The 21,093-nt window shown below is 37.7% G+C and overlaps 1 protein-coding gene across 1 annotated transcript in view; it reads left to right on the forward strand.

Moving 5' to 3' along the window:
• The window catches only part of LOC142336087 (APOBEC1 complementation factor-like), a 63,248-nt gene that overhangs the window by 33,320 nt on the left and 8,835 nt on the right, over window positions 1-21,093 (forward strand). Inside the window, exons 5-7 of the mRNA XM_075384610.1 lie at window positions 503-655; window positions 7,630-7,730; window positions 11,486-11,792. Of these exons, the coding sequence (XP_075240725.1) occupies window positions 503-655; window positions 7,630-7,730; window positions 11,486-11,792 (561 nt within the window). The remainder of the gene's footprint in view (window positions 1-502; window positions 656-7,629; window positions 7,731-11,485; window positions 11,793-21,093) is intronic.

Consider the following 21,093-nt stretch of genomic DNA (forward strand, 5'->3'; position numbering starts at 1 on the left):
TTCAACCCCGATGTGCGTCTAGCGCGTCAATCTGCCGGCTATGTTTTTAATTGTCCTCAAACGAAGTCTGTATCAATTAAATCATTCCTATAGCCTTCTTCGAGTCTTTCCCATTATAGCCTCCCCCGAGCTTAGCGGTCATATAACGTGTTATGCTCCCTCTCCCAGCGGTGATAAGAGCTTTTCTGGTCTCAAAGTGTATAATTAACCGAAGTTTCTCAGAAGTAATAAATTGATAGAACGAAGGCCTGTCTGTTGGCGGTTTGGACCCCCCCCCCCCCACTTTGCCCCATACCATTGCACACCCCTAGCTTCTACCCCCCCCCCCTCAACATTCTTTCACTCACTTGAGCCATTTAATCTGACTTTTGGGTCTGCAAAACCGGGATAAATTGGTTAGCCCGAGGCTCTAAGTAGGCTCTAAGTAGGTTCAACTAAAGCTACAGAGTAAGCAAAACTTCAAGGCGTAGATGTGTAGAACAATTTATTTATTTCTACCTAGGTGGCGTTTGAGCAACTGAATGGGGCCAACATTGAGGGAGTTGAGATTGAAGTGACGTGGGCCAAACCACCTGACAAGGATCAGATCAGATACACTAAAGGAAACCACAAGCCTGTGCCTCCTCTGCCTATACCACCCAACTTTTTTGAATCAGTAAATTGCTTATTAATAGCCGCCGTCAGCCTCTCAAAAGAATTTGAATTGTATTGGTGCCTGACTTTTTTCAAGATCTTCTAGAAATTTCGAGACATTTTTTGCAAATGAGAAGTCAAATTAGAGTACTGATTTAAGTCAGGCTCAAATTAGCAATGGGAGAGAAAAATCGAGTTACCGAAAGCGTGAAATTTTTCAAACTGCCTATAGTGTGATAAATTAGTTTTGAAGAAAAATTTTAGTTTTTGAACGATTATTTACCTGCGGTAATTTGACTTTTAATTTTTAATAACTGCCCTAAATTTTTCAGCCGGCTACATTTTTTAATGTGATAGTGCAAAGTATTTAGAATGTATTGGTGCGCTTGGTCTTTTTAAGATCTGTTCACATTTTTACTGTTTTTTCATGTCAGTGAGAACTCAAATTAGGGTGCTGATTTTATTCACGCTGGAGCATTAAAAGTAGCAAAAAATGAGTGGGTTTTGAACTGTGATTTTTTCTCAAATTACATTTGAAGTGAGTGAGAAATTGACATAAGTCCTAATTTTTGGATTTTGAAAGCATTGTTTCTTCTTTTGAGTGCTATTAAAATGATACCTATGTCTTCTAACTGCACCTATTTGCTATTGTTTGAACTGGTGGTTTTCATGACTTTGACACAATTTGTTCGCAGAAATTCCTAACGAACTTTTGAGTTTTGCGAGTTTTGTTGTGCTCTTTGTTGGGTAATCAAGTAGTCGTCTTAGGGAAAAATTGCTAATGGAAATTTTTAATTGCTCTCATAATATTCAGCTATGAGTCCTGTTGGTCTTTTTTATGCGATTTTTTGCTGGGCCAATTTTTCGTCTGACTCATTTGATTTTTCTTCCTATTTTGATTTGAAGTATGGGATTCACAGAAAATGTTTCACAGAGACTCATACTTATGGTGTAAAGGGCGTTCTTTGAAGCTATCCCCCTCCCCTACACATACAAACCTAGCGCCCCTTCAATTAAGTTCGTTCAGCTAGCCTAAACCGTGGCTAGCTAATGACAAAGCCAACAGCTTGTCGGTCGTTTGAAGGCAATTCAACCAACGTTGGTCGGTTATGTTTACTTGTTTCTTTCGAATGTTTTCTATGACTTATTGATTTTAAGAAATATTATCAAATTCCAGTTTTGCAAGCTTTTATTGTTCACTCCGATTTTTTTTCTCTTAGTCCATTTAATGACTGGTCTCTTTTGTTGCTAGGGATGCTGAAATCAATCGAAATAGCTATATTCTTTCGGTTTATAGCTATTGGTTTCTGACTTCTACGTTGTTCGTTTTCAAGGAGCGTTAAAGAGTCTTTGAACTTTGAAACTATTTGTTGTACACATTGCTGTTTTGTCACTTGAACTCAATAATGACAGGTTACATCGGTTTTTTGGGAGGATTTAGTTGATCGAAAAAGTTGTTTCAGTTTTTGTGACTTCAACACTTTTTCTTAAAAAAGTATTAAGATCTCTTTGAGCGTTTCAGCTCACTAGTCTCCAAGTATGCGATTCACAGAAACTGTTTTGGAGACTTAATCGTCACCACTTACACCGTTTCCCTCACCCACTGTGTCCCCCCCCGATGCACCCCCCTCTCCCCAATGCGCTGACCTCACGTCCCTTCAATTCAGCTAAAGATGGCCTCACCAAAACGTAGATAGCTACTGACAAAGCCAACCACTCGCCTGTCGTTTGAGAGCAATTTGCTCTGACGTTAGTCTGTTATGTTAATGTGTTTAATTGCTCTCAAACGAAGTTTGTAGCAATTATATTAACGCTCTTGATCTTTTTGTGCAAATTTTTGCTTGACCAATTTTTCTTCTGACCCATTTGACTTTCCGTCCTCAACAACGGGATGAACAGGTAGCGCCAAGCGGGCAATAAGTCATCTTAGAGCCTTTCAGCTCACTGGTCTCCAAGTATGAGATTAAGAGAAACTGTTTTGGAGACTTATAGTTATGGTTGGAAGGGCCGTTCTCAACCCCCACCACCCCCCCCCCCCCGACAACCGCTCGCCGGTTGTTTGAGAGCAATTCGCCCGACGTTAATCGGTCATGTTTTATTGTTTCTTTCAAAAGCTTTCTCTGACTTTGATGCTTATTGATTTTCAGAAATTTTTTAATCAAGTTTGAGTTTTGGAAGCTCTTATTGTTCACTCCCAGTTATCTAATAAACAATAGTCCATACTCCGATAGTCCAGTTAATGACAGGTCTCATCTGTTACTAAGGATGCTGAAATCAATCGAAATAGTTATTTTGTTTCAGTTTACTGCTATGGCTTTCTATGAATTCTACAATGTTCGTTTTCAAAGAATGTTAATAATTTTTGAGTTTTAAAATTATTTGTTGTTCTCATTGCTGTCTTATCATTTAATCTCAATAATGAGAGGTGACATTTTTTTTAATTGCTCTCAAACGAACTTTGTAGCAATTGTATTAGTCCTGTCGGTCTTTTTTATGCAATTTTTCGCTTGACCGATATTTCCTCTGACACTTTTGACTATTCGTCCTCAAAAATGGGATAAACAGGTAGCACCTACAGGGCACTAAGTTTTCTTAGAACTTTTCAGCTCTGTTTCAGCCCAAAACTGTTTTGGAGACTTATAATTATGCTGTGAAGGGCGGTTCTTAGAGGTTGAAGACACCCCTACTGTTGACCCCCCACAATTACCCCCCACCACGTTGTTGCCTCCAAAACAATGTTGCCCACCCCCACCCCATCAAACGCCCTCCCCCCGTGGCTACTGACGAACAAAAGATTGCTAAAAGCACTCAATTTTATACTAATTTTTGCAATTTTTTCAAGATTTTGAAAATTTTGTCATTTTTGAGTTTTATCAGCCCTAGGGGTGACGGAAATTCCTCTAGGGTTATATAATAGGTTACTGCACAGTTTTTAGTGGTAGTAGAATGGTTTAAACATTTCAACGTCACGTATTTTTTTGTATTTTTTTTTGAAAAAACGTGCAAACTTTTTCAATTTTTTGATATTCATTTTTCATTAGTCACATCTTTTGAGACAAAGGGGCCAAGAAACAAATTCAAGGCTTTGATAATAGATTACTGAAGATATGTTATTTGCAAGGGAATTGCTTTCAATTTTTTAATACAACAAATTTTATTAGTTTTTTTTTAATGAAACTTCCGTTTTTCTCAAGTTTTTTGAACGATATTGCCAATTTTTAAGTTTCTCTGGCCTCAACAGCCAAGAAATCTCCTCTAGAGTTTGACAATATGTTACTGTAAAATTTCTAGAATTAATGGAATCTTTATCATGATTTTAAATATAACGAATTTAATAATTTTTCAAAATGATATTTGCAATTTATTCGATCTTTTTTGCCAATTTCTGAGTTTTTCAGCCCTAGGCGTGAAGGAACCTCATCTAGGGTTTTATAATAGGTTACTCCATAGTTTTTAGTGGTACTGGAATGGTTTCAACAATTTAACATCTTTTTGACAAAACGTGCATTTTTTTCAGTTTTTTTGACATTTAGTTTTCATTATTCACGTCTTTCCAGAAGCAGGGACCAGAAAATGTCCTTAAAGGTTTGATAATAAGAGTTACTGAAAATTTTTTCGCCATTAAATCTTTTTCAATTTTCTAATACGACAAATTTTCTGGCAATTTTTTTTTGTAAAATTTGCATTTTTTCAAGTTTTTTGAAAGTTTTTGTCAGGTTTTTGGTTTCTCCAGCCTCAAGAGCCAAAGAACCTCCTCTAAGGTACGGAAATAGTTTACTGTTTAGTTTTTAAATGTAATGGAATGATTTTCAATATTTCAAAACCACAATTTTTAGCATAATTTTTTCTCAATTGCATTTTTTTTCTCAATTTTTATGACATTTTCGGTCATTATTTAGGTTTTTCAGCCTAACAGAGAGTTTCAGTTGGGGTTTGATTATAAAATACTGGAAATTTTTCTGGCCAGGGATTATTTTTAAACTTTTATTGTCTCAAATTTTAGCAGTTTTTTAAGCAACTTGCATTTTTTTTCAAGTTTTTTGAATTGTCATTTTCAAGGTTTCTCTGGCCTCAAGAGTCACATAACCTCCTCTAGGGTTTGATTATAGGTTACTGCATAGCTTCTAGATGTAATGGAATGTTTTTCAAGGTTTTAATATCAGCAGGTTTATACAAAAATTGCAATTTCAAGTTTTTTTAAATCTTTTTGACTTGTTTATCATTTTTCCAGCACCAGGGTCCAAAGGACTTCCTCCAAGGCTTTATGATAATTATGCAACCTATGCAGCCTATGCAGCCTGCTGCATAGTTTCAAGAGTTAATTGAATGGTTATTAATATTTTAATGACACCAGCTTAAGCAATTTTTTAATAAAATATAATTTATTTTTCAAATTTTTGGAAAATTATTATCATGTACCAAATTTATGGATCCTTATGAGCCAGTGAAACTTTTTAAAGCTTGAAAAAGGGATGCTGAATATTCTCTTGAGACAATAAAATGGTTTTGAAGATTTTAATGTTTTGAGTTTGAGCAGGATTTGTATAAAATTTGCGATTGTTTTCAAAATTTTTTACTACATTTTTCTCTTTTTCTGAGTTTAACGATCATTACTGGCCAACCAGGCTTTTCAGGTCTTGCAGATGGGTTACTTGACATAATTCTAGAGACAAAAAAGTTTTGAACATTTTCATTGTGAAATCTGGAAGTTTTTCTTTTAAATTTGTGAATTTTGTTAAAATATCACTTACATTCATTCACCTACAAGGCTAGACAACTAGAAGTTGCGGAGTCAAATCAAGCTAACGCTATCCTCACTAAACCGTGGCTAGCTACTGACGAAAACCATCACTCGCCGGTCGTTTGAAAGCAATTTGCCCGACCTTAGTTGGTTATGTATGACGTTTTAATTGATTGAATTAGTTGTTTCAGTGTGCAGCTTTTTGTTTGACTTTGAAACTATTGCTATTAGCAAATTTTTTGAATTGGATTGATTTTCCATCTCCTCACGAATCACAAGTTTGCTGAGATTATTTTAGTCCTGTCTTTTTTTAACCTCATCAGCTGAATAAACAAGTAACTCCCTGAGGGAATTAAGTTCTCTTAGAGCCTCTCGGCTTTCTAGAATCTAAGTATGCCACTCAACGAACAGGCTTTGAGACATAAATTCAAAGTGTGGAGGGCAGTTCTTAGAATTTGAACCCTCACCCTACTTCAACGCCCTCACCCCTCCCCACTGCATTGCCCCATGCTCACCGTAACCCAGTGCGCTCCTCCCATCTCCACCACCCACCTCATTACCCCCACCCCAACTGATTGCTCCCCCGCCCCGCACCTGATTCTTCCTCCCCGCTCCTCAATTTTGGAGGCTGAATTTGCTATCATTATCGAACCTAATGGATTGCTAGAAAAAAATGAAACACATTCTGAAGCTTAGAGAACACATTTACTGTTGATAAATATTTTTTCTAACTTTTCCAATCTAAGCGACGGTCAGTGGTGTCAATGGCTGCTTTTTTCAGCAATCCGCTACATGTGAGTTTGGCACATTTTTAGTTTTTCTATTCTCGTGTTGCTTGCTTCTTATTAACGACTGGTCTCATTGGTGGGACTTTCATTATAATTTTGATGTTAAAAGATCATTGGTTTTTGCTACTTTTTTTAAGTTTTGTGAGTAGAAGTTATTTTTTGTCTGATGACTTCGACTGGTTTTTGAAAGTCTTTTGGCTCTCTGACTCTCTACTTGACTCTCCTTGGCTTAATTAACTTTAATTAATAGCCGCGAAGCGATAGCGGCTGTAATTAGGGACATCGTGGTTTTTTTTTAATTCGTTGTCTCCATCGATGATTTTTGCGACCAATGACCTTTTCAATTTCAGTGACTTGTACTGTTTTGCAGTTAAAATTTGTGTGCGCGATGTCATTTGTTCTGCTTTTAGATCTAAAAATACTTCTGAACTAGATTAATGAACTTTAAATTTTATGAACATTTTTTAGTTAAAAGTCGTTAGTGTGCATGTAAGCAGTGCCAAACGTATATGTCCTAATCCTTGAGTATTAGAGTCTAGATTTTTTGATTTTGAATATTAATTCTGAAAAAAACTCCATGAGTGCGTTTTCATTTAAAGAGTTTGTGTCTCATAGAAATGACAGTCCGAATCTAACCCAAAAAGTTTAGTGGTCTATTAAAGGACCGGTGGTCAAGCTGTCTATCTTATTTTTTAGTTGTTTCAATTCATGCAAGGCCACAAGCGTCTATCGCGGCTTTTTTCCGGCAATCTGCCTTCTCTTAGTTTTTTCTATCGCACCCATCAACATTCGCTCAGGCTCCAGCCCCTTCTGGATTATAATCTCGCCTGTCATTTGAGAGCAGTTTGTCCGACAATAGTAGATTTATTTATGTATAGTTGCTCTAAAGCAATTTTGTAGCTAGTATATCAGTACTGTCGTCCTTTTTGTGCTTTTTTTGACGGATTTTTGTCTGACCTATTCGAATTTAGGTGCTCAAAAACGGGGAAAACGGAATGTTTCGTTAGAAGCTTTTGGCCTAATAGACTCTAATTATGCGGCTCATCGAAGCTTGTTTGGAGACATAATTTTTCAGCCCCCCTCCCATTTCCCCCCAATCCTCCACCCCCGACGCACATCGTTCCACCCATAACCTAGCGCGCTCGACACCCCCCCCCCCCCCCCCCCTCCAGTATAAAATTCCACAAAACATGTATAAAATAATATACCTAAAATATAATGCAGTAAAGAATGACCGGTCGAAAATTTACACTTTTGAATATTGTGAATAATTTGACACCAGGGTCAAGGCATTTGGCTGAGCAGTGTATCACTATTATCAAATGCATCAATATTAAAATAGTGGGAAAGGTTCCTATTTTTTTTTGGTGCGATGCGCTGGAACATTTTATAGATATTCATTGATGAACATTCAATTTTTTCTGTCACCTCATTTTATACTGTCAGATGGGCTGCTGTTTGTTTTAGGGTGGAACACCATTTGATGCCACATTTCGACAACCTATGCAGATGCCTTTTGTAGGAAGTCCTCCTGGTTCTCTCACTGCTGCCTCCACTCAAGTCTTTGGGTTTGTACTGCTGGCATTAAATAGCTTTAAACATTCTCTTAATGCACAGTTTAAATTAAGACATTTATATCCTAAGGGTAAATCCAAGGCAAGTTTCTTAGCTCCTAAAATTTATGTACCGTTGAACTTTTGCCGACTGACGCTGCCGTCAGCCTCTCAGTGGCTATTATTTACGCGCTCTCCTTTTGTTACAACTCAATAATTGGATTGTATCGGTGCTCTGTCTTTTTTGTAAGATGTTTTTACACCTTTTTTATGACTTTGAGCTTTGAATTTTTTGTTGGACCAGTATAAAATTGAGGTTTGTAAAAGTTGATAAAGGTCTCTTGCAAGACATAATTACTTTTTTAATAACCGCGAAGCGATAGCGGCTATTATTGGGGAGATCGTGGTTTTTAATTCGCTGTCTCTATCGATAATTTTTGCGACCATTGGGTTTTCAATTTCAGTGACTTCTACTGATTTGCAGCTGAAATTCGTGTGCGTGACTTACCTCACTCAAACGACTTCTGATCTAGCTTATTGAACTTTAAATTTTATGAACAATTTCAGTTTAAAGTCATAAGTGTGAATCTAAGTAGTGCCAAATGTATATGCCCTAATTTGCGAGTATTAGAGTCTAGAGTTTTTGATTAATTGCTCTCAAACGAAGTTTGTAGCAATTATATTAGTCCTGTCGGTCTTATTTTATGCGATTTTTCGTTTGACCAATTTTTCGTCTGACGTTTTTGACCTTTCGTCCTCAAAAACGGGATAAACAGGCAGCGCCCAGCGGGCATTAACTGCTCTTAGAGCCTGTCAGCTTTGTTTCAGCTCAAACTGTTTTGGAGACTTTTATTTATGATTTGAAGGGCGGTTCTTAGAGTTTGAAGACCCTTCCACAGTTGACCCCATCCCCAATATTGCCTCACCTCCCCCCCCGCTTGCGTTGTTACCCCCACACCACTGTTGCCCCAATCATCCCTCGGTGCACGCCCCCCCCCCCCCCCCCGGTTATATCTACTGACGAACAACCGCTCGATAAAAACACGCAAAACTATACTATTTTCCAATTTTTTCAAAGCTTTTTGAAAAGTTTTGACATTTATTAAATTTTATCAGCCCTAGGTGTCACGGGGCCTCATCCAAGTTCCAATAATAGGTTACTGCAAAGTTTATAGCGGTAATGGAATGGGTTCAACTTTTTAACATCACGAATTTTAGCATTTTTTATGACAAAACGTCCAAATTTCAAATTTTTTGACATTATTATTTCCTTATTAATGTCTTTCCAGACACAGGGTACAGAAAACATCCTAATGGGTTTAATAGTAAATTACGGACAACTTTTTTCCGGCCATTGAATAGTTTTTCAACTTCTTAATGTCACAAATTTTAGCAATTTTTTTTATAAAACTTGCTTTTCTTCAAAATTTTTCGAAAAATTTTTGTCATTTTCCTATTTTTTCTGGAGTTTGACACTAAGTTACTGGAAACTTTTTGCGGGTCTTTGATAAATTGTCATTTTTTTATTATCGCAAGTTTTAGCAATTTTTTTCTCAGAGACTTGCAATTTTTTGGAATTTTTTTGTCATTTTTAGGTTTCCCTAGCCCCAAGAGCCACGAAACTTCCTCTGGGGTTTGATATTATGTTACTGCATAGTTTATAGATGTAGTGGAATGTTTTTCCAGAATTAAATATCACGAAATTAAGCAATTTTCAAAAATTTTCCATGTTTCTCAATTTTGTACGGCACGGGGGCCCCTGGGACCTTCTTCAAGGTCTGATATTAAGCTGCTGCATAGTTTTTAGAGCTTATGGGAAGGTGATCAATATTTTTATGACTCCAGTTTTTGTAATTCTGGGATATAATTTAACAATTTTATTCACATTTTTGGAAAATTTTATTGTTTTCCAAGTGTTTGTATCTTTATGAGCCAGTGAAGCTATTTCAGACTTGAAACAGTGATACTGGATAGTCTCTTTTGAGACAATGAAATGGTTCTTAAGATGATGATATCTTGAATTTTGGCAAAATTTTGATAAAGTCTGCCTTTTTTCCAAATTTTTCCAAAATTTTTTGTCCTTTCTGAGTTAACGACCATTACTTGCCTACAATTTTTTATAATTATCGGAGTTGAGTTACTTGACAGAACTTTTGAGGCAAAAATGGTTTTGAAAACTTTTACTTTGAAGTTGAAAACTTTTCTAATTTTGCTTTATTCAGTTTTTTATATGATTTATTTACTAACAAGGCTAGAAAACAAGAAATTTCAGAGTCGATTCCCATCATGGAAAATTTTCTTATCTCTCTTTCTCTCTCTGTCGTTGAGGGTTTCTTTCCTTCTCTTTCTCGTTCACGTTTTATATCTCTCTCTCTCTCACTCTATCTCTTTGTCTTTCTCGCTCTTTTTTGATGGCGCACTTCAGCTGCTGTTATGTGGCGTAATGTCATCATCTCAAAAGCAATTTAAAGCAAATATATCAATCCATTTTGTCTCTTATGTGCAATATTTCGCTTGTCCGATTTGTCCGTCTGACCTCTTTGACTTTTGTCTTCAGAAACGGGATAGCATAAAGCAATTCACCAAAAACTGATTTGAGGCCCCCCTCTCATCGAGCCTTGGCAACCCTGCTCCCATCGCTTGCCCAACTCCTACCCCCTCCCCTCCCCCCTCACACACACTGCGGTCAAAACCACCCCCCCGCCCCACCTACCTAATGCTACCATCCCTAAGCCCCGAGGCCAACCACTCGTCGGCCGTTTTAAAGCAATTCGCCCAACTTTAGTCGGTTATGTTAGTCTCTCTAGTCAATTCATAGCCCACTGCTAACCTGGCTGAATCAGGATTCACTTTACTTGCCCAGCTTGTCTGTTGACAGCAATTCCTTCAACGGGCGCTGGTTATTTTGACCGTACGTTGGCTAAATACTATGGATATTTAGCAATTTTAGTGTTTCCATTGTGAACTATTCAGGACACGGTAGTTTTTTACTAGATGAAACCAGACTTCTTATATATTAAAAACTTTCTTTAGCTTCAAAAAGCAAGAATGATTGAAAAATTTATTAAGATTGGGCAAGGAACTAATATTTGACTCAATATTAGTTCCAAGCCCAATCTTAAAAAATTTTTCTGTGAAGTGCCAAAAAAATGTACCTTATTAATTGCAATTATATTAGTCCTGTCGGTCTTTTTTAATGCGATTTTTCGCTTGACCGATTTTTCGTCTGACGCTTTTGACTTTTCGTCCTCAAAAACGGGATAAACAGGTAGCGCCCGGCGGGCATTATGTGCTCTTAGAGCCTTTCAGCTCAAACTGTTTTGGGGACTTGTACTTATGGTGTGAAGGGTGGTTCTTAGAGGTTGAGACACCTCCCCCCCCCCCCCCCCGTTGACCCTCAACCCCACTATTGCCTCCACCCCTCACCGCGCTGTTGCCCCCCCCCAACCCAGTGTTGCCCCCCATCAGCCCCTGGTGCACCTCCCCCCCCCCCCCCCCCCCCCCCGTGGATAGCTACTTGACGAAGCCAACCGCTCGCCGGTCGTTTGAGAGCAATTCGCCCGACGTTAGTCGGTTATGTTTGAACTTTTTAAACTGAAATTTGACGCAAATGGAACGCATTTGCCTCATTTTTTTCACTTCTTTAATAATAATTTTAATAAAATTTGAATAAAACTTTAATTAAATTTTACTGCTTGAACTGGTGGTGAATGCCAAAGCCAACCAGTGCCCAAACGGATAGTAATTAAGTTATCATAGATTCCATTTAGGTACCCATCGGGTGGTAGCTCATCTACGGGTTCGATACCCTCGGGAGGCCGGCTGATCGGAAAGGGCTCGGCGGGTATGAAAGGCGCAGGTGTGAAGTCACAGTACAATAGAATGTTACAGCAGCAGCAACAGCAACAACAGATGGCTGCCGTGGCTGCAGTTATGCGAAATCAGGGCACTATGAGCAACCCCTTAATGCCACCTGGAATTCCTGGAGCTACAGGCACCCCAAATCCAATGATGGGTGCGTCTGCTCTGCAACAACAACCTTCCTTCCTCGGGACTCCCTTCAAAAGACCGAATGATGTAAATGCTGAGTTTTTCAAAAAAAATAATTGATAACAATAAGAGCAATGAAAAAATCCTACTCATATAATTTTTTCCTATAAATTGCACACAAGATTTCTTCCTATATATTGCACATAAGATTTTTTTGAGACAAGGAAATTTCCAGTATCAATCATTTTGACAAAGATTTCATGCAACAGTTTGTTTTGAATCGAAATAACGCTCAATTTTGTTTTTGTTGGTCATGGGTCATTTTCATGGTAACGTCTTACACACAAACACACAATTAATTGGATTCCAAACCAAATAAGATTCACGGGTAGTTCCTTCATCAAATTTTCAAGAATTTGTATGCAACATTTTTGAAACTCCACGTTCAGGCTTCGACTTATGAGACTTTAAAAAATTCTAGATGGGAGGCAACTATTGACACAGTAAAGCATTCTACTTAAAGCCGAGGAAAAGTTTTTTTAGGGTTCAAGCAAAAGTCTGAGTCTTTTTAATAGCCGCAGAGCGATAGCTGGGGCTATTATTGAACTTCTCTTGGTTTTTTACAATTCAAAGAATTTGAATTGTATTGGGGCGCTGTCTTTTTTTTAAGATCTGTTCACACATTTTCATGATTTTTGAAGTCAAACTGGAGTAGTGATCTTGGTCACGCCGAAACAGGAAATGGAGCGAAAAAGCGAGTGGTTTTGCGGCGTGAATTTTTTTCGCTCTAATTTTAAAGTAGAGTGAGAAAATGGTGTTTGAACAAAAATTCGGTTTCTCGGTAGTGGTTTTTTGTTCACATGCGGCAATTTCACTCTGATTTTTACTGTTTTTTCGAGTTTTTGGATCAGATTTTTTTCTAAATGGTTTTCCCAATCCATTCACAGCTCATTCTAGGCCTAGTTTTTTGTTTGAATTGAATTTTCATTTCTCCGTAGTAGTTTTTTTGTTCACATTTGTCATTTTGACATTGATTTTCTGTTTTTTTTTCTTATTTTTTGATCTGATTTTTTTTAAAATGGTTTTCTCAATTCACTCATAGTCCATTATTGGTCTAGTTTTCCTGTTTAGTCAATGAAAATTCTTTGAATTGTACGTCAGGACTTGTCCTGCTATGTTTTTTTATTTCGTCGTCATGATTTTTGTTACGACCATATGACGTCACAGCCACTTTTTGTTCAATCTTTCATGCAATTTCAAATGAATTGCATGTGTGACGTCATTTTTCGCTCTTAGTGGAGCGAGTTTTTTTCATGCGCGTGATTAAATTTTTGGTCACACTTGACTTACCTCACGCACAAAAATGACTTCCTCACTTTGAAATTGACTTTTATTTACTTTAATTCAAAGAGATAAGGTCAAATGGGAGTATGTCACTCTAAATGAAGGTTATTTGAGATCAGCTAATAGAGGCAGCAACAACTTATACAGACTTTTAATCAAAATATAACAGATCAGCCTTCAATGAAAAGACGAATTTTTTTGGTCTGTCTTTTCAACTGTTTTTTTAGACTGCCGATCTACGAATCTATTGCGGCTATTTTCTGGCGATCTGCCAGCTATGTTAATGAGCGTATTGGTTCAAGAATTGTCTTTTCATTGGTGTTTTGGGTCGAGCAAGGTCTTCTTATTGTCGAGCATAAGTCTTCTCACGGTATTCCTTATTTGCAAGCTTAAAATATTTCTCATTATTTTTTTGTTTCGTACATACTGAGGCTGCAACGGAGCAAAAAGTAAACAGTATTGCATGAGAGCAATCCAGCATAAAACAAAAAGCAGAAAATCGCCACAAAATTCAAGAATTTTTGCAATTCATAAGAGATAGTGCTTATTGCAGCTGGATTCAAATGCCACATTACTTAATTGAATGAAAATATGTAACTTAATTGTAATGGTCTTCTTTCCATTAGCAATGACGTAAATGTAACAATTTTCATTTGTTTTACCTTCCAGACTTATGCAATATCACTTTTGAAAAACAACGCAGATTTTCGTAGAATTAGTGGCTCTTCAGAAAGGCAAAATGTGAAGGAGCATACATATTGACTACCTTACAACCAATAATGAGCAACACAATAGCACGTAGTATTTTCGAGGAAAAAAAGACTCATAAAGAGTTATTTACCGAACTAATGATTGGAAAATAACTGATCTAATTTTTATAATTAATTGCTTTCAAACGAAATTTGTAGCAATTATATTAGTCCTGTCGGTCTCTTTAATGGCTCTCGTAGAGCAGCAATTAATGTAAACGTGTGTGTCTTTTTTATGCAAACTTGTCGCTTGACCCTTTTGAGTTTTCAAATGACTTTAAGCCCTTGACTTTTTGCGTTTTGTGTGATCTAAAATTCTCTCTCAGAACCTATTTTCAGGCAGCTGAACTCAATTGGCCGCAATTTAAAACTCAAAATCAAATCGAAAGTTCGTCGACTTTTCATTTTAAATCTTAATAGTGGTATATATTAACCTCTAATGTGGTTAGTCGAAGCCCAATATTGAACTTCTCAGTCGCATTCCCATTCAGGCTCCCCCCTCCCCCCCCCAACTGAAGCAGGCTGCAATTGATTAGATCTCCTACTAGTCGTACGAGAACATAAGTCGAGCAAAACGTTTGAGACGGGTTAAAATCCAGCACGGTTTATTTGAGTCCAGCAAATGTCGAGCTTGGCAATTGGGATCTAGCAAAAATCACTGCTTTTACTGTACAGACTACTTCACGTATAATATCACCGTTTTTCTTGTATGTATTGACTAATTGCTCTTGAACGAAGTTCATAGCAATTATTGTAAACATGTGGGTCTTTTTATGCAAAATTTTTGCTTGACAATTTTGATTTTCGAGTGACTTTTACGCCCTTGACTTTTTGCGTTTCGCGCGATCTAAAATTCTCTCTCAAAATTTCATTCAACTGAACTCAATTGGTGGCAATTTATTGTTAAAAGTCAAATGAAAAAAGTGCCAAAACTGGTGCGATTTTTTAGTTTAAATCTTAATAGTGGTATATGTTAACCTCTAATGTGGTTATTTGAAGCCCACTATTGAACTTCTTAGTTCCATTTAGACTCCCCCTCCCTCCCCCTCCTTTCGTCCTCCCTCCCTCCCCCTCCCCCCGACTGAAGCAGGCTGCAATTGATTAGATCTCCCACTAGTCGTTCGAGAGAAATTATTCCGACGTTTAGTCGGTTATGTTTTATATCGATTTTTAGCTGTTAACAAAAGCGAAGCAATAATTCAGCTATTACTCGCAACATGGTTTTCCTCAAAATGGCCAAAAAACAACTTTCTTATTGCTTTATATTTCCTCTGTGCGACATTTTTCGCGTCCTTTATTACTCTTTGGTGGGCATGTCTAGGCCAATCAGTTTCAGGTTATAATAATTGTTCAGGGCAGCCGTGGTGGCCCTTGTTTGTAAATGGTAATTGTTATTGGACCAAGTTCTCTTCACCATTCCTTGGAGAGGTGGACAAACATCAAGAAGCGATTATCCAGACAAGTAATCACGAAGCCAGGATCCAATCTTCATCGAGAAGCTCAAGATAAGTCTAAAATTATTCAAAAAGGACTTCGATTGATACCGAAAAACGAACAGTTGATTATTTGGCACGATCTAATCAATAACTCTGTGACAAGCCCCCGCAAAGACCCCAGAAAGCCACTTACCCCAGAACAACTTGTGAACCAAATCAAGAATATCAAGCATAAAGTAGTTGGAATAGTTTACTGCGTAAAAGAAGGAGCACCAGACGTTTACAAAGAGCTGAAGGGAACGGGAATACCTGTTCTACACATCGTAAAGGACCTTCTCTCGAGGCGAAATTAAAAGGACAAAGAACTTGTTCGCAGCTACAGCCAACTACATCTTACACCACACCTCGAAATCAAAACCCTAACTATTGTACTAAATCACGGCGACAATCTAAAAGCGATTATCAAAAAGAAACAGCCCGTCTCAACAGCAACGAAAGAAAAAGCAAAAGAAACGAAACGCAGCCAAAATTTGACTAAGTCTAGCACTAGGTTGGTTTTTAAATTCCTATTGATTGAGTTCAATTGGAATTGATCAAAACCAGTCAGTCCCAGTCGTCAATTTTAACAAAATTGTTTAGCTTTTGTTAAGCCCTATCGCAATTTCTATTCAAAATTTTTGTGAAAATCCTATTGATTCAGTTCAGTTGGAATCGATCAAAAATTTAACTCTTCATCAAAATTTTTGTGAAATTCCTGTTGACTAAGTTCAATTGGTCTTGATCAAAATTTTAAGTCAACGTAGTAAATTCTGTGAAACTCCTGCTGATTAAGTTCAATTGGAATTGATCAGAGCTTATGAAACGAATGGGAAAAAATTGTAAGACCTGTAACAAGCCAATACAGGCACAAGAGAAATCATATACATGCGTTGCCTGCAACTGTCATATACACATGACGACAATTTGCACAGGACTTTCCTCGGCCTCCCTCAACGGGATAATAGATCTTGGAAACAACATTATGCTTCTCTGCAATGAATGCGTAGACAAAAAACCAGCGAGATAAATTCATAAGATGCAGAACAATGGCGAACATGACCGAGAAGACAGAAAATTTGGACGTTAGCAATCAACTCAAAAACATGGAAAAGAGATTGACTGAGCTTGTAGACAAAAAGATAGAAACCGCCATCAAAACAACTTGTGAAAAAGTTGATAAAACGTATGCTGCCGTGGTCTCCTTGGAATCCACACAGGAGACAGATAGGAAACTTGGAAAGTTAATTAAGAAAGAGAAAGGCGTCGACAACATCCAGCAAAGTTTCAGAATACAAGGGATCCCTGAAGATTATAACAAAACAAAAGCTGAAAATCTTGTCCCCACAACTGACGAAGTAAATGAAATACTGAGTGAAATAGGCGTTAGGCCTGAAGTGAAGGAACTCAAACGACTAGGTGAATTCAAGAGGGAACGGAAGAAACCAAGAACTCTTTTAGTAACGGTCGCTAACGAACATGAAGCCAGGCTAGCCTTAGCCAAAAGTATTGAACATCGAGAGGAATTAGCAAAGAGAAATATTTACTTGCTACCAGCTCTCAGCAAAGAAGATGCCCTCAAAGAAAACCTGATTCTGAAGAAGAGAAGAGAACTGTTGACAGAAGGAGTTCCTCGAGATAAACTCAAAATTCGAAATTTAGAACTATTCAACGATGGTGCGAAAGTGGATATTGCCTCCGTAGAAACCAAGTCAAACTGACTAGGTTTTGTTAACATTCTGCAACTAAACGTAAGGAGCCTTGTGAACGTAGAGAGGAGAATTAAGTTTGCAAATGCTGTAAAAAACTCAGACTACAACGTTATATGTCTCTGTGAAACTTGGCTCAATGATAACATTCCATCATCTGAGCTTTTTCTAAATGACTATTGCATCTACCAACAAGACAGACAAATGGATCAAGACAAAAATACCCACGGAGGCGCCCTCATAGCAGTAAAGAACTCCTTCATCTCCGACAGAGTCATTTCTGAGCAACCGGATTCTAGTCTTGTCTGCAAAATACAATTAGCTGAGAACGAAAATTTTATTTGTGCCTTTCACAAGCCCCAAAGAACTAGCCCGTACCGTTACGAGGTTAACGATTTCCAAAAACTCCTTAAAATCATTCCTAAATCAAAAACGACCATTTTATGTGGGGAAATAAACTGTCCTGATGTTAACTGGAAAACTCTAGCAAGTACAAATGAAGAAGAAAACGAAGTCATTGAATTGTTTGAGGAATCCCTATACAGACAAATCATAACCTTCCCCACCTGTGGGCAGAACACTCTAGATGTAGCATTTTACAAAAATTGTAATTTGGTGGCACATCTCGACGAGAAATTTTCCTCAATTTACGACTGCTCGGATCATAAATCAACCCAGTTAACACTAGAATGTCCACGCCAAGACGCCAAAGAAACTCTTGGAAATTTTAGAAGTTTCGGAAACGCTGACTACGAAAGCATAAATAATTTTTTAAGTACTGAACCCTTCAAAAAAGTTTGCTTCACTAACATAAACAACATGTGCGAAGAATTTTACCAGTACATGGATCAAATATTCGAGGTCCACGTCCCCAAAAAAACTAGACACCGACAAAGTCTACCTCCCTGGATATCAAGTCTCACTTCTTACAACATGAAGAGACTACAAACCCAAAAACGACTCTTATCCGAAAAACCCACTAGTTATCGAAAACAAGAAATTCTTAAACTTGAAAACCATTGATAGAATCATCGGAACTGGACAGAATTGAATATGAGGAGAAAATCATGCGTGCAAGAAATACCTGTACAATCTTCAAACACTTGAAAAGCCTGAAAAAATCACCCAGCCTTCCAAAATTACTAATCAAAGAAAATCAACAGAGCTCAAAAATGCAAGAGCAAGTCAACATGATGAACGAGTTCTTTCACTCAGTGTTCTCACCCAAAATTCCTTTCAGTATACAAGATGTAAAATTGAGAAATCCTGAAATTACAAACTTCGAAATCTCAAAGAAAGCAATCTACGAAATACTTCTTTCGCTAGATGCCACAAAGTCGCGAGGCCCAAATGGCATACCGCCTGCATTTTTCCAACGTACAGCACACGAAACAAGTAAGAATTTAAATGTACTTTTCAAGCAGATAAAACGACTGAGAAAAATCTCAAACTCCTGGAAAATTGCAGCTGTGACACCAATCTACAAAAAAGATGACAGACGGAAAGTCGAAAATTACCGACCAGTCTCTCTTTTAGACATTGACAGTAAAGTTTTTGAGAAATGCATTTGTTCAGCTTTATACGCTCACTTCGAAAAATTCCTAACAGAACACCAACTTCGATTTGTTAAAAAACGCTCAGTTAATACAAATATGCTATCCTTCTTGAAATCAATTCACGACGCACTCGATAACGAATCAAGCACCGAAATTGTAGCATTCTACACAGATTTCTCTAAAGCTTTCGACAAAGTGCCGCATTTTGAGTTTGTACAAAAAGTTGCAAATATTGGAGTGGGAGGTTGCCTATTAGAAATTATCATTGACTACTTAGACAATAGGAAACAATTCGTTCGGGTAGACAACACAAGATCGGAAACTTTAGATGTAACAAGTGGGGTACCCCATGGTTCTCTTCTCGGACCACTCCTGTTTTGCATATTCATCAATGACCTACCTGATGTGTTAGTTTTCTCTGACCCATTTATCTTCGCGGATGACCTAAAAATTCTTGCAGTGAAGAAAACGTTTTGGCAAGTTCAAAACGATCTCAATGGTATTGAACAGTGGGTAAACGAAAATAAAATGAAATTAGCCATGGACAAATGTGCAAAGCTGAGCATAAGAGGTCAAACACAAAATTACGAGCTTATGGGCACTAAACTAGAGTCATCCAAAGTCATCAAAGATCTCGGCATCTATGTTTCCCATGACCTGACGTGGAAGACACACATCGAAGAATGACTGAAAAAAGCGAACAAAGTACTCTACCTACTTCGACGAAACATAGCTCTTCAAGTAAGACAAGAGATCAAGCTCGGACTTTACAAGTCACTAATTTTGCCAGTACTCTTATATGGCTCTGCATGCACAAATCCGAACCTAGGTGAGCTACAACAGCTTGAAAGATTTCAAAAGAAAGTAATCAAATGGATCCTTGGACAAAAAGACAAAAAAGACAAAAGGTCGTATCCAAATCAACTGTGAGTTCTTAACATACTACCACTACCAATGTTCATGCAACTGAATGACATTCTATTTTTATCGAAATTGACAGAAGACGATAGCTTTTTACCAATGCTGAAACAAAATTCAGAAAAAGGGAGAACAAATGAATTATTCAAGCTCCCGAAAACAAGAACTGAAAAGGCTAGAAATGATTTCTTTTTCCGTACATGCAGACTAGCAAATCGAATAGAAAAATACATTGAATTTAATACGAAAAAAGGCCTTAAAAATCGAGTTTTAAATTTCATGTGGAAGTTTGTAAACGAGCGATTCGACGAAAATAACATCTGTAGCTGGCATCTATGCTGTGACTGTCAGATCTGCAGAAATAATAGGACAATTTTCTAAGACGACGACTGGGACGAAAATCCCCTCAGTGAAAACTGTAAATCCCCAACAACAACAACAACAACAACAACAACAACAACAACAACAACAAGAACAACAACAACAACAACAACAACAACAACAACAACAACAACAACAACAACAACAACAACAACAACAACAACAACAACAACAGCAACAGCAACAGCAACAGCAACAGCAACAGCAACAGCAACAGCAACAGCAACAGCAACAGCAACAGCAACAGCAACAGCAACAGCAACAGCAACAGCAACAGCAACAGCAACAGCAACAGCAACAGCAACAGCAACAGCAACAGCAACAGCAACAGCAACAGCAACAGCAACAGCAACAGCAACAGCAACAGCAACAGCAACAGCAACAGCAACAGCAACAGCAACAGCAACAGCAACAGCAACAGCAACAGCAACAGCAACAGCAACAGCAACAGCAACAGCAACAGCAACATCAACAGCAACAGCAACAGCAACAGCAACAGCAACAGCAACAGCAACAGCAACAGCAACAGCAACAGCAACAGCAACAGCAACAGCAACAGCAACAGCAACAGCAACAGCAACAGCAACAGCAACAGCAACAGCAACAGCAACAGCAACAGCAACAACAACAACAGCAACAACAAATCATGTGACAATTACACGACTTACCTCACTTAAAATGTCTATTGCCCTCAATTCTATATTGGGAATGTAAACTCTAATCGAAACTGAATGGAGGTCCACTGAACAACGTTATTACTCAGCTCTATTGAAAGACACTATGTTTGAAAGACACTAATGTTTGATTTGAAAATCAGGAAAATTTTTGAAACTAGAATTTTGTGCATTTGCAAACTTTCTGTTTTCGGTATCAGTCGTTTTATGAAGTCCCAAAGATCGATCCATTTTCTTTTTTTTTTCAAGAAACCTGCCGGCAATACAGCTGGATCCGTTTTTGGTAAATTGCTTTCCTTCAGAAATTTAGGCAGCTGAACTGAGCTGGCCTGTTTACTACAAGGAGTTGAATAAAGACAGCACTCATATTGGTTACTTTTGACTTCAAATTCTCTTAGTAGCCTAAATAAAATTCATAGTTGGATAAGATCTTTAATAATTTTCTCTCAAACGAAGTTTGTAACAATTATCTAAATTATTCATGTGGTCTTTTTTATGAAATAGTTCTCCCGACCATTTTTTCGTCTGACCCATTTGACTTTTTGTCCTCAAAAATGGAATACACAGGTAGCGCTTGGAGGGCAT

Source organism: Convolutriloba macropyga, chromosome 3, assembly GCF_964194025.1.
Source record: "Convolutriloba macropyga chromosome 3, txConMacr16.3, whole genome shotgun sequence".
Taxonomy (NCBI): domain Eukaryota; kingdom Metazoa; phylum Xenacoelomorpha; order Acoela; family Convolutidae; genus Convolutriloba; species Convolutriloba macropyga.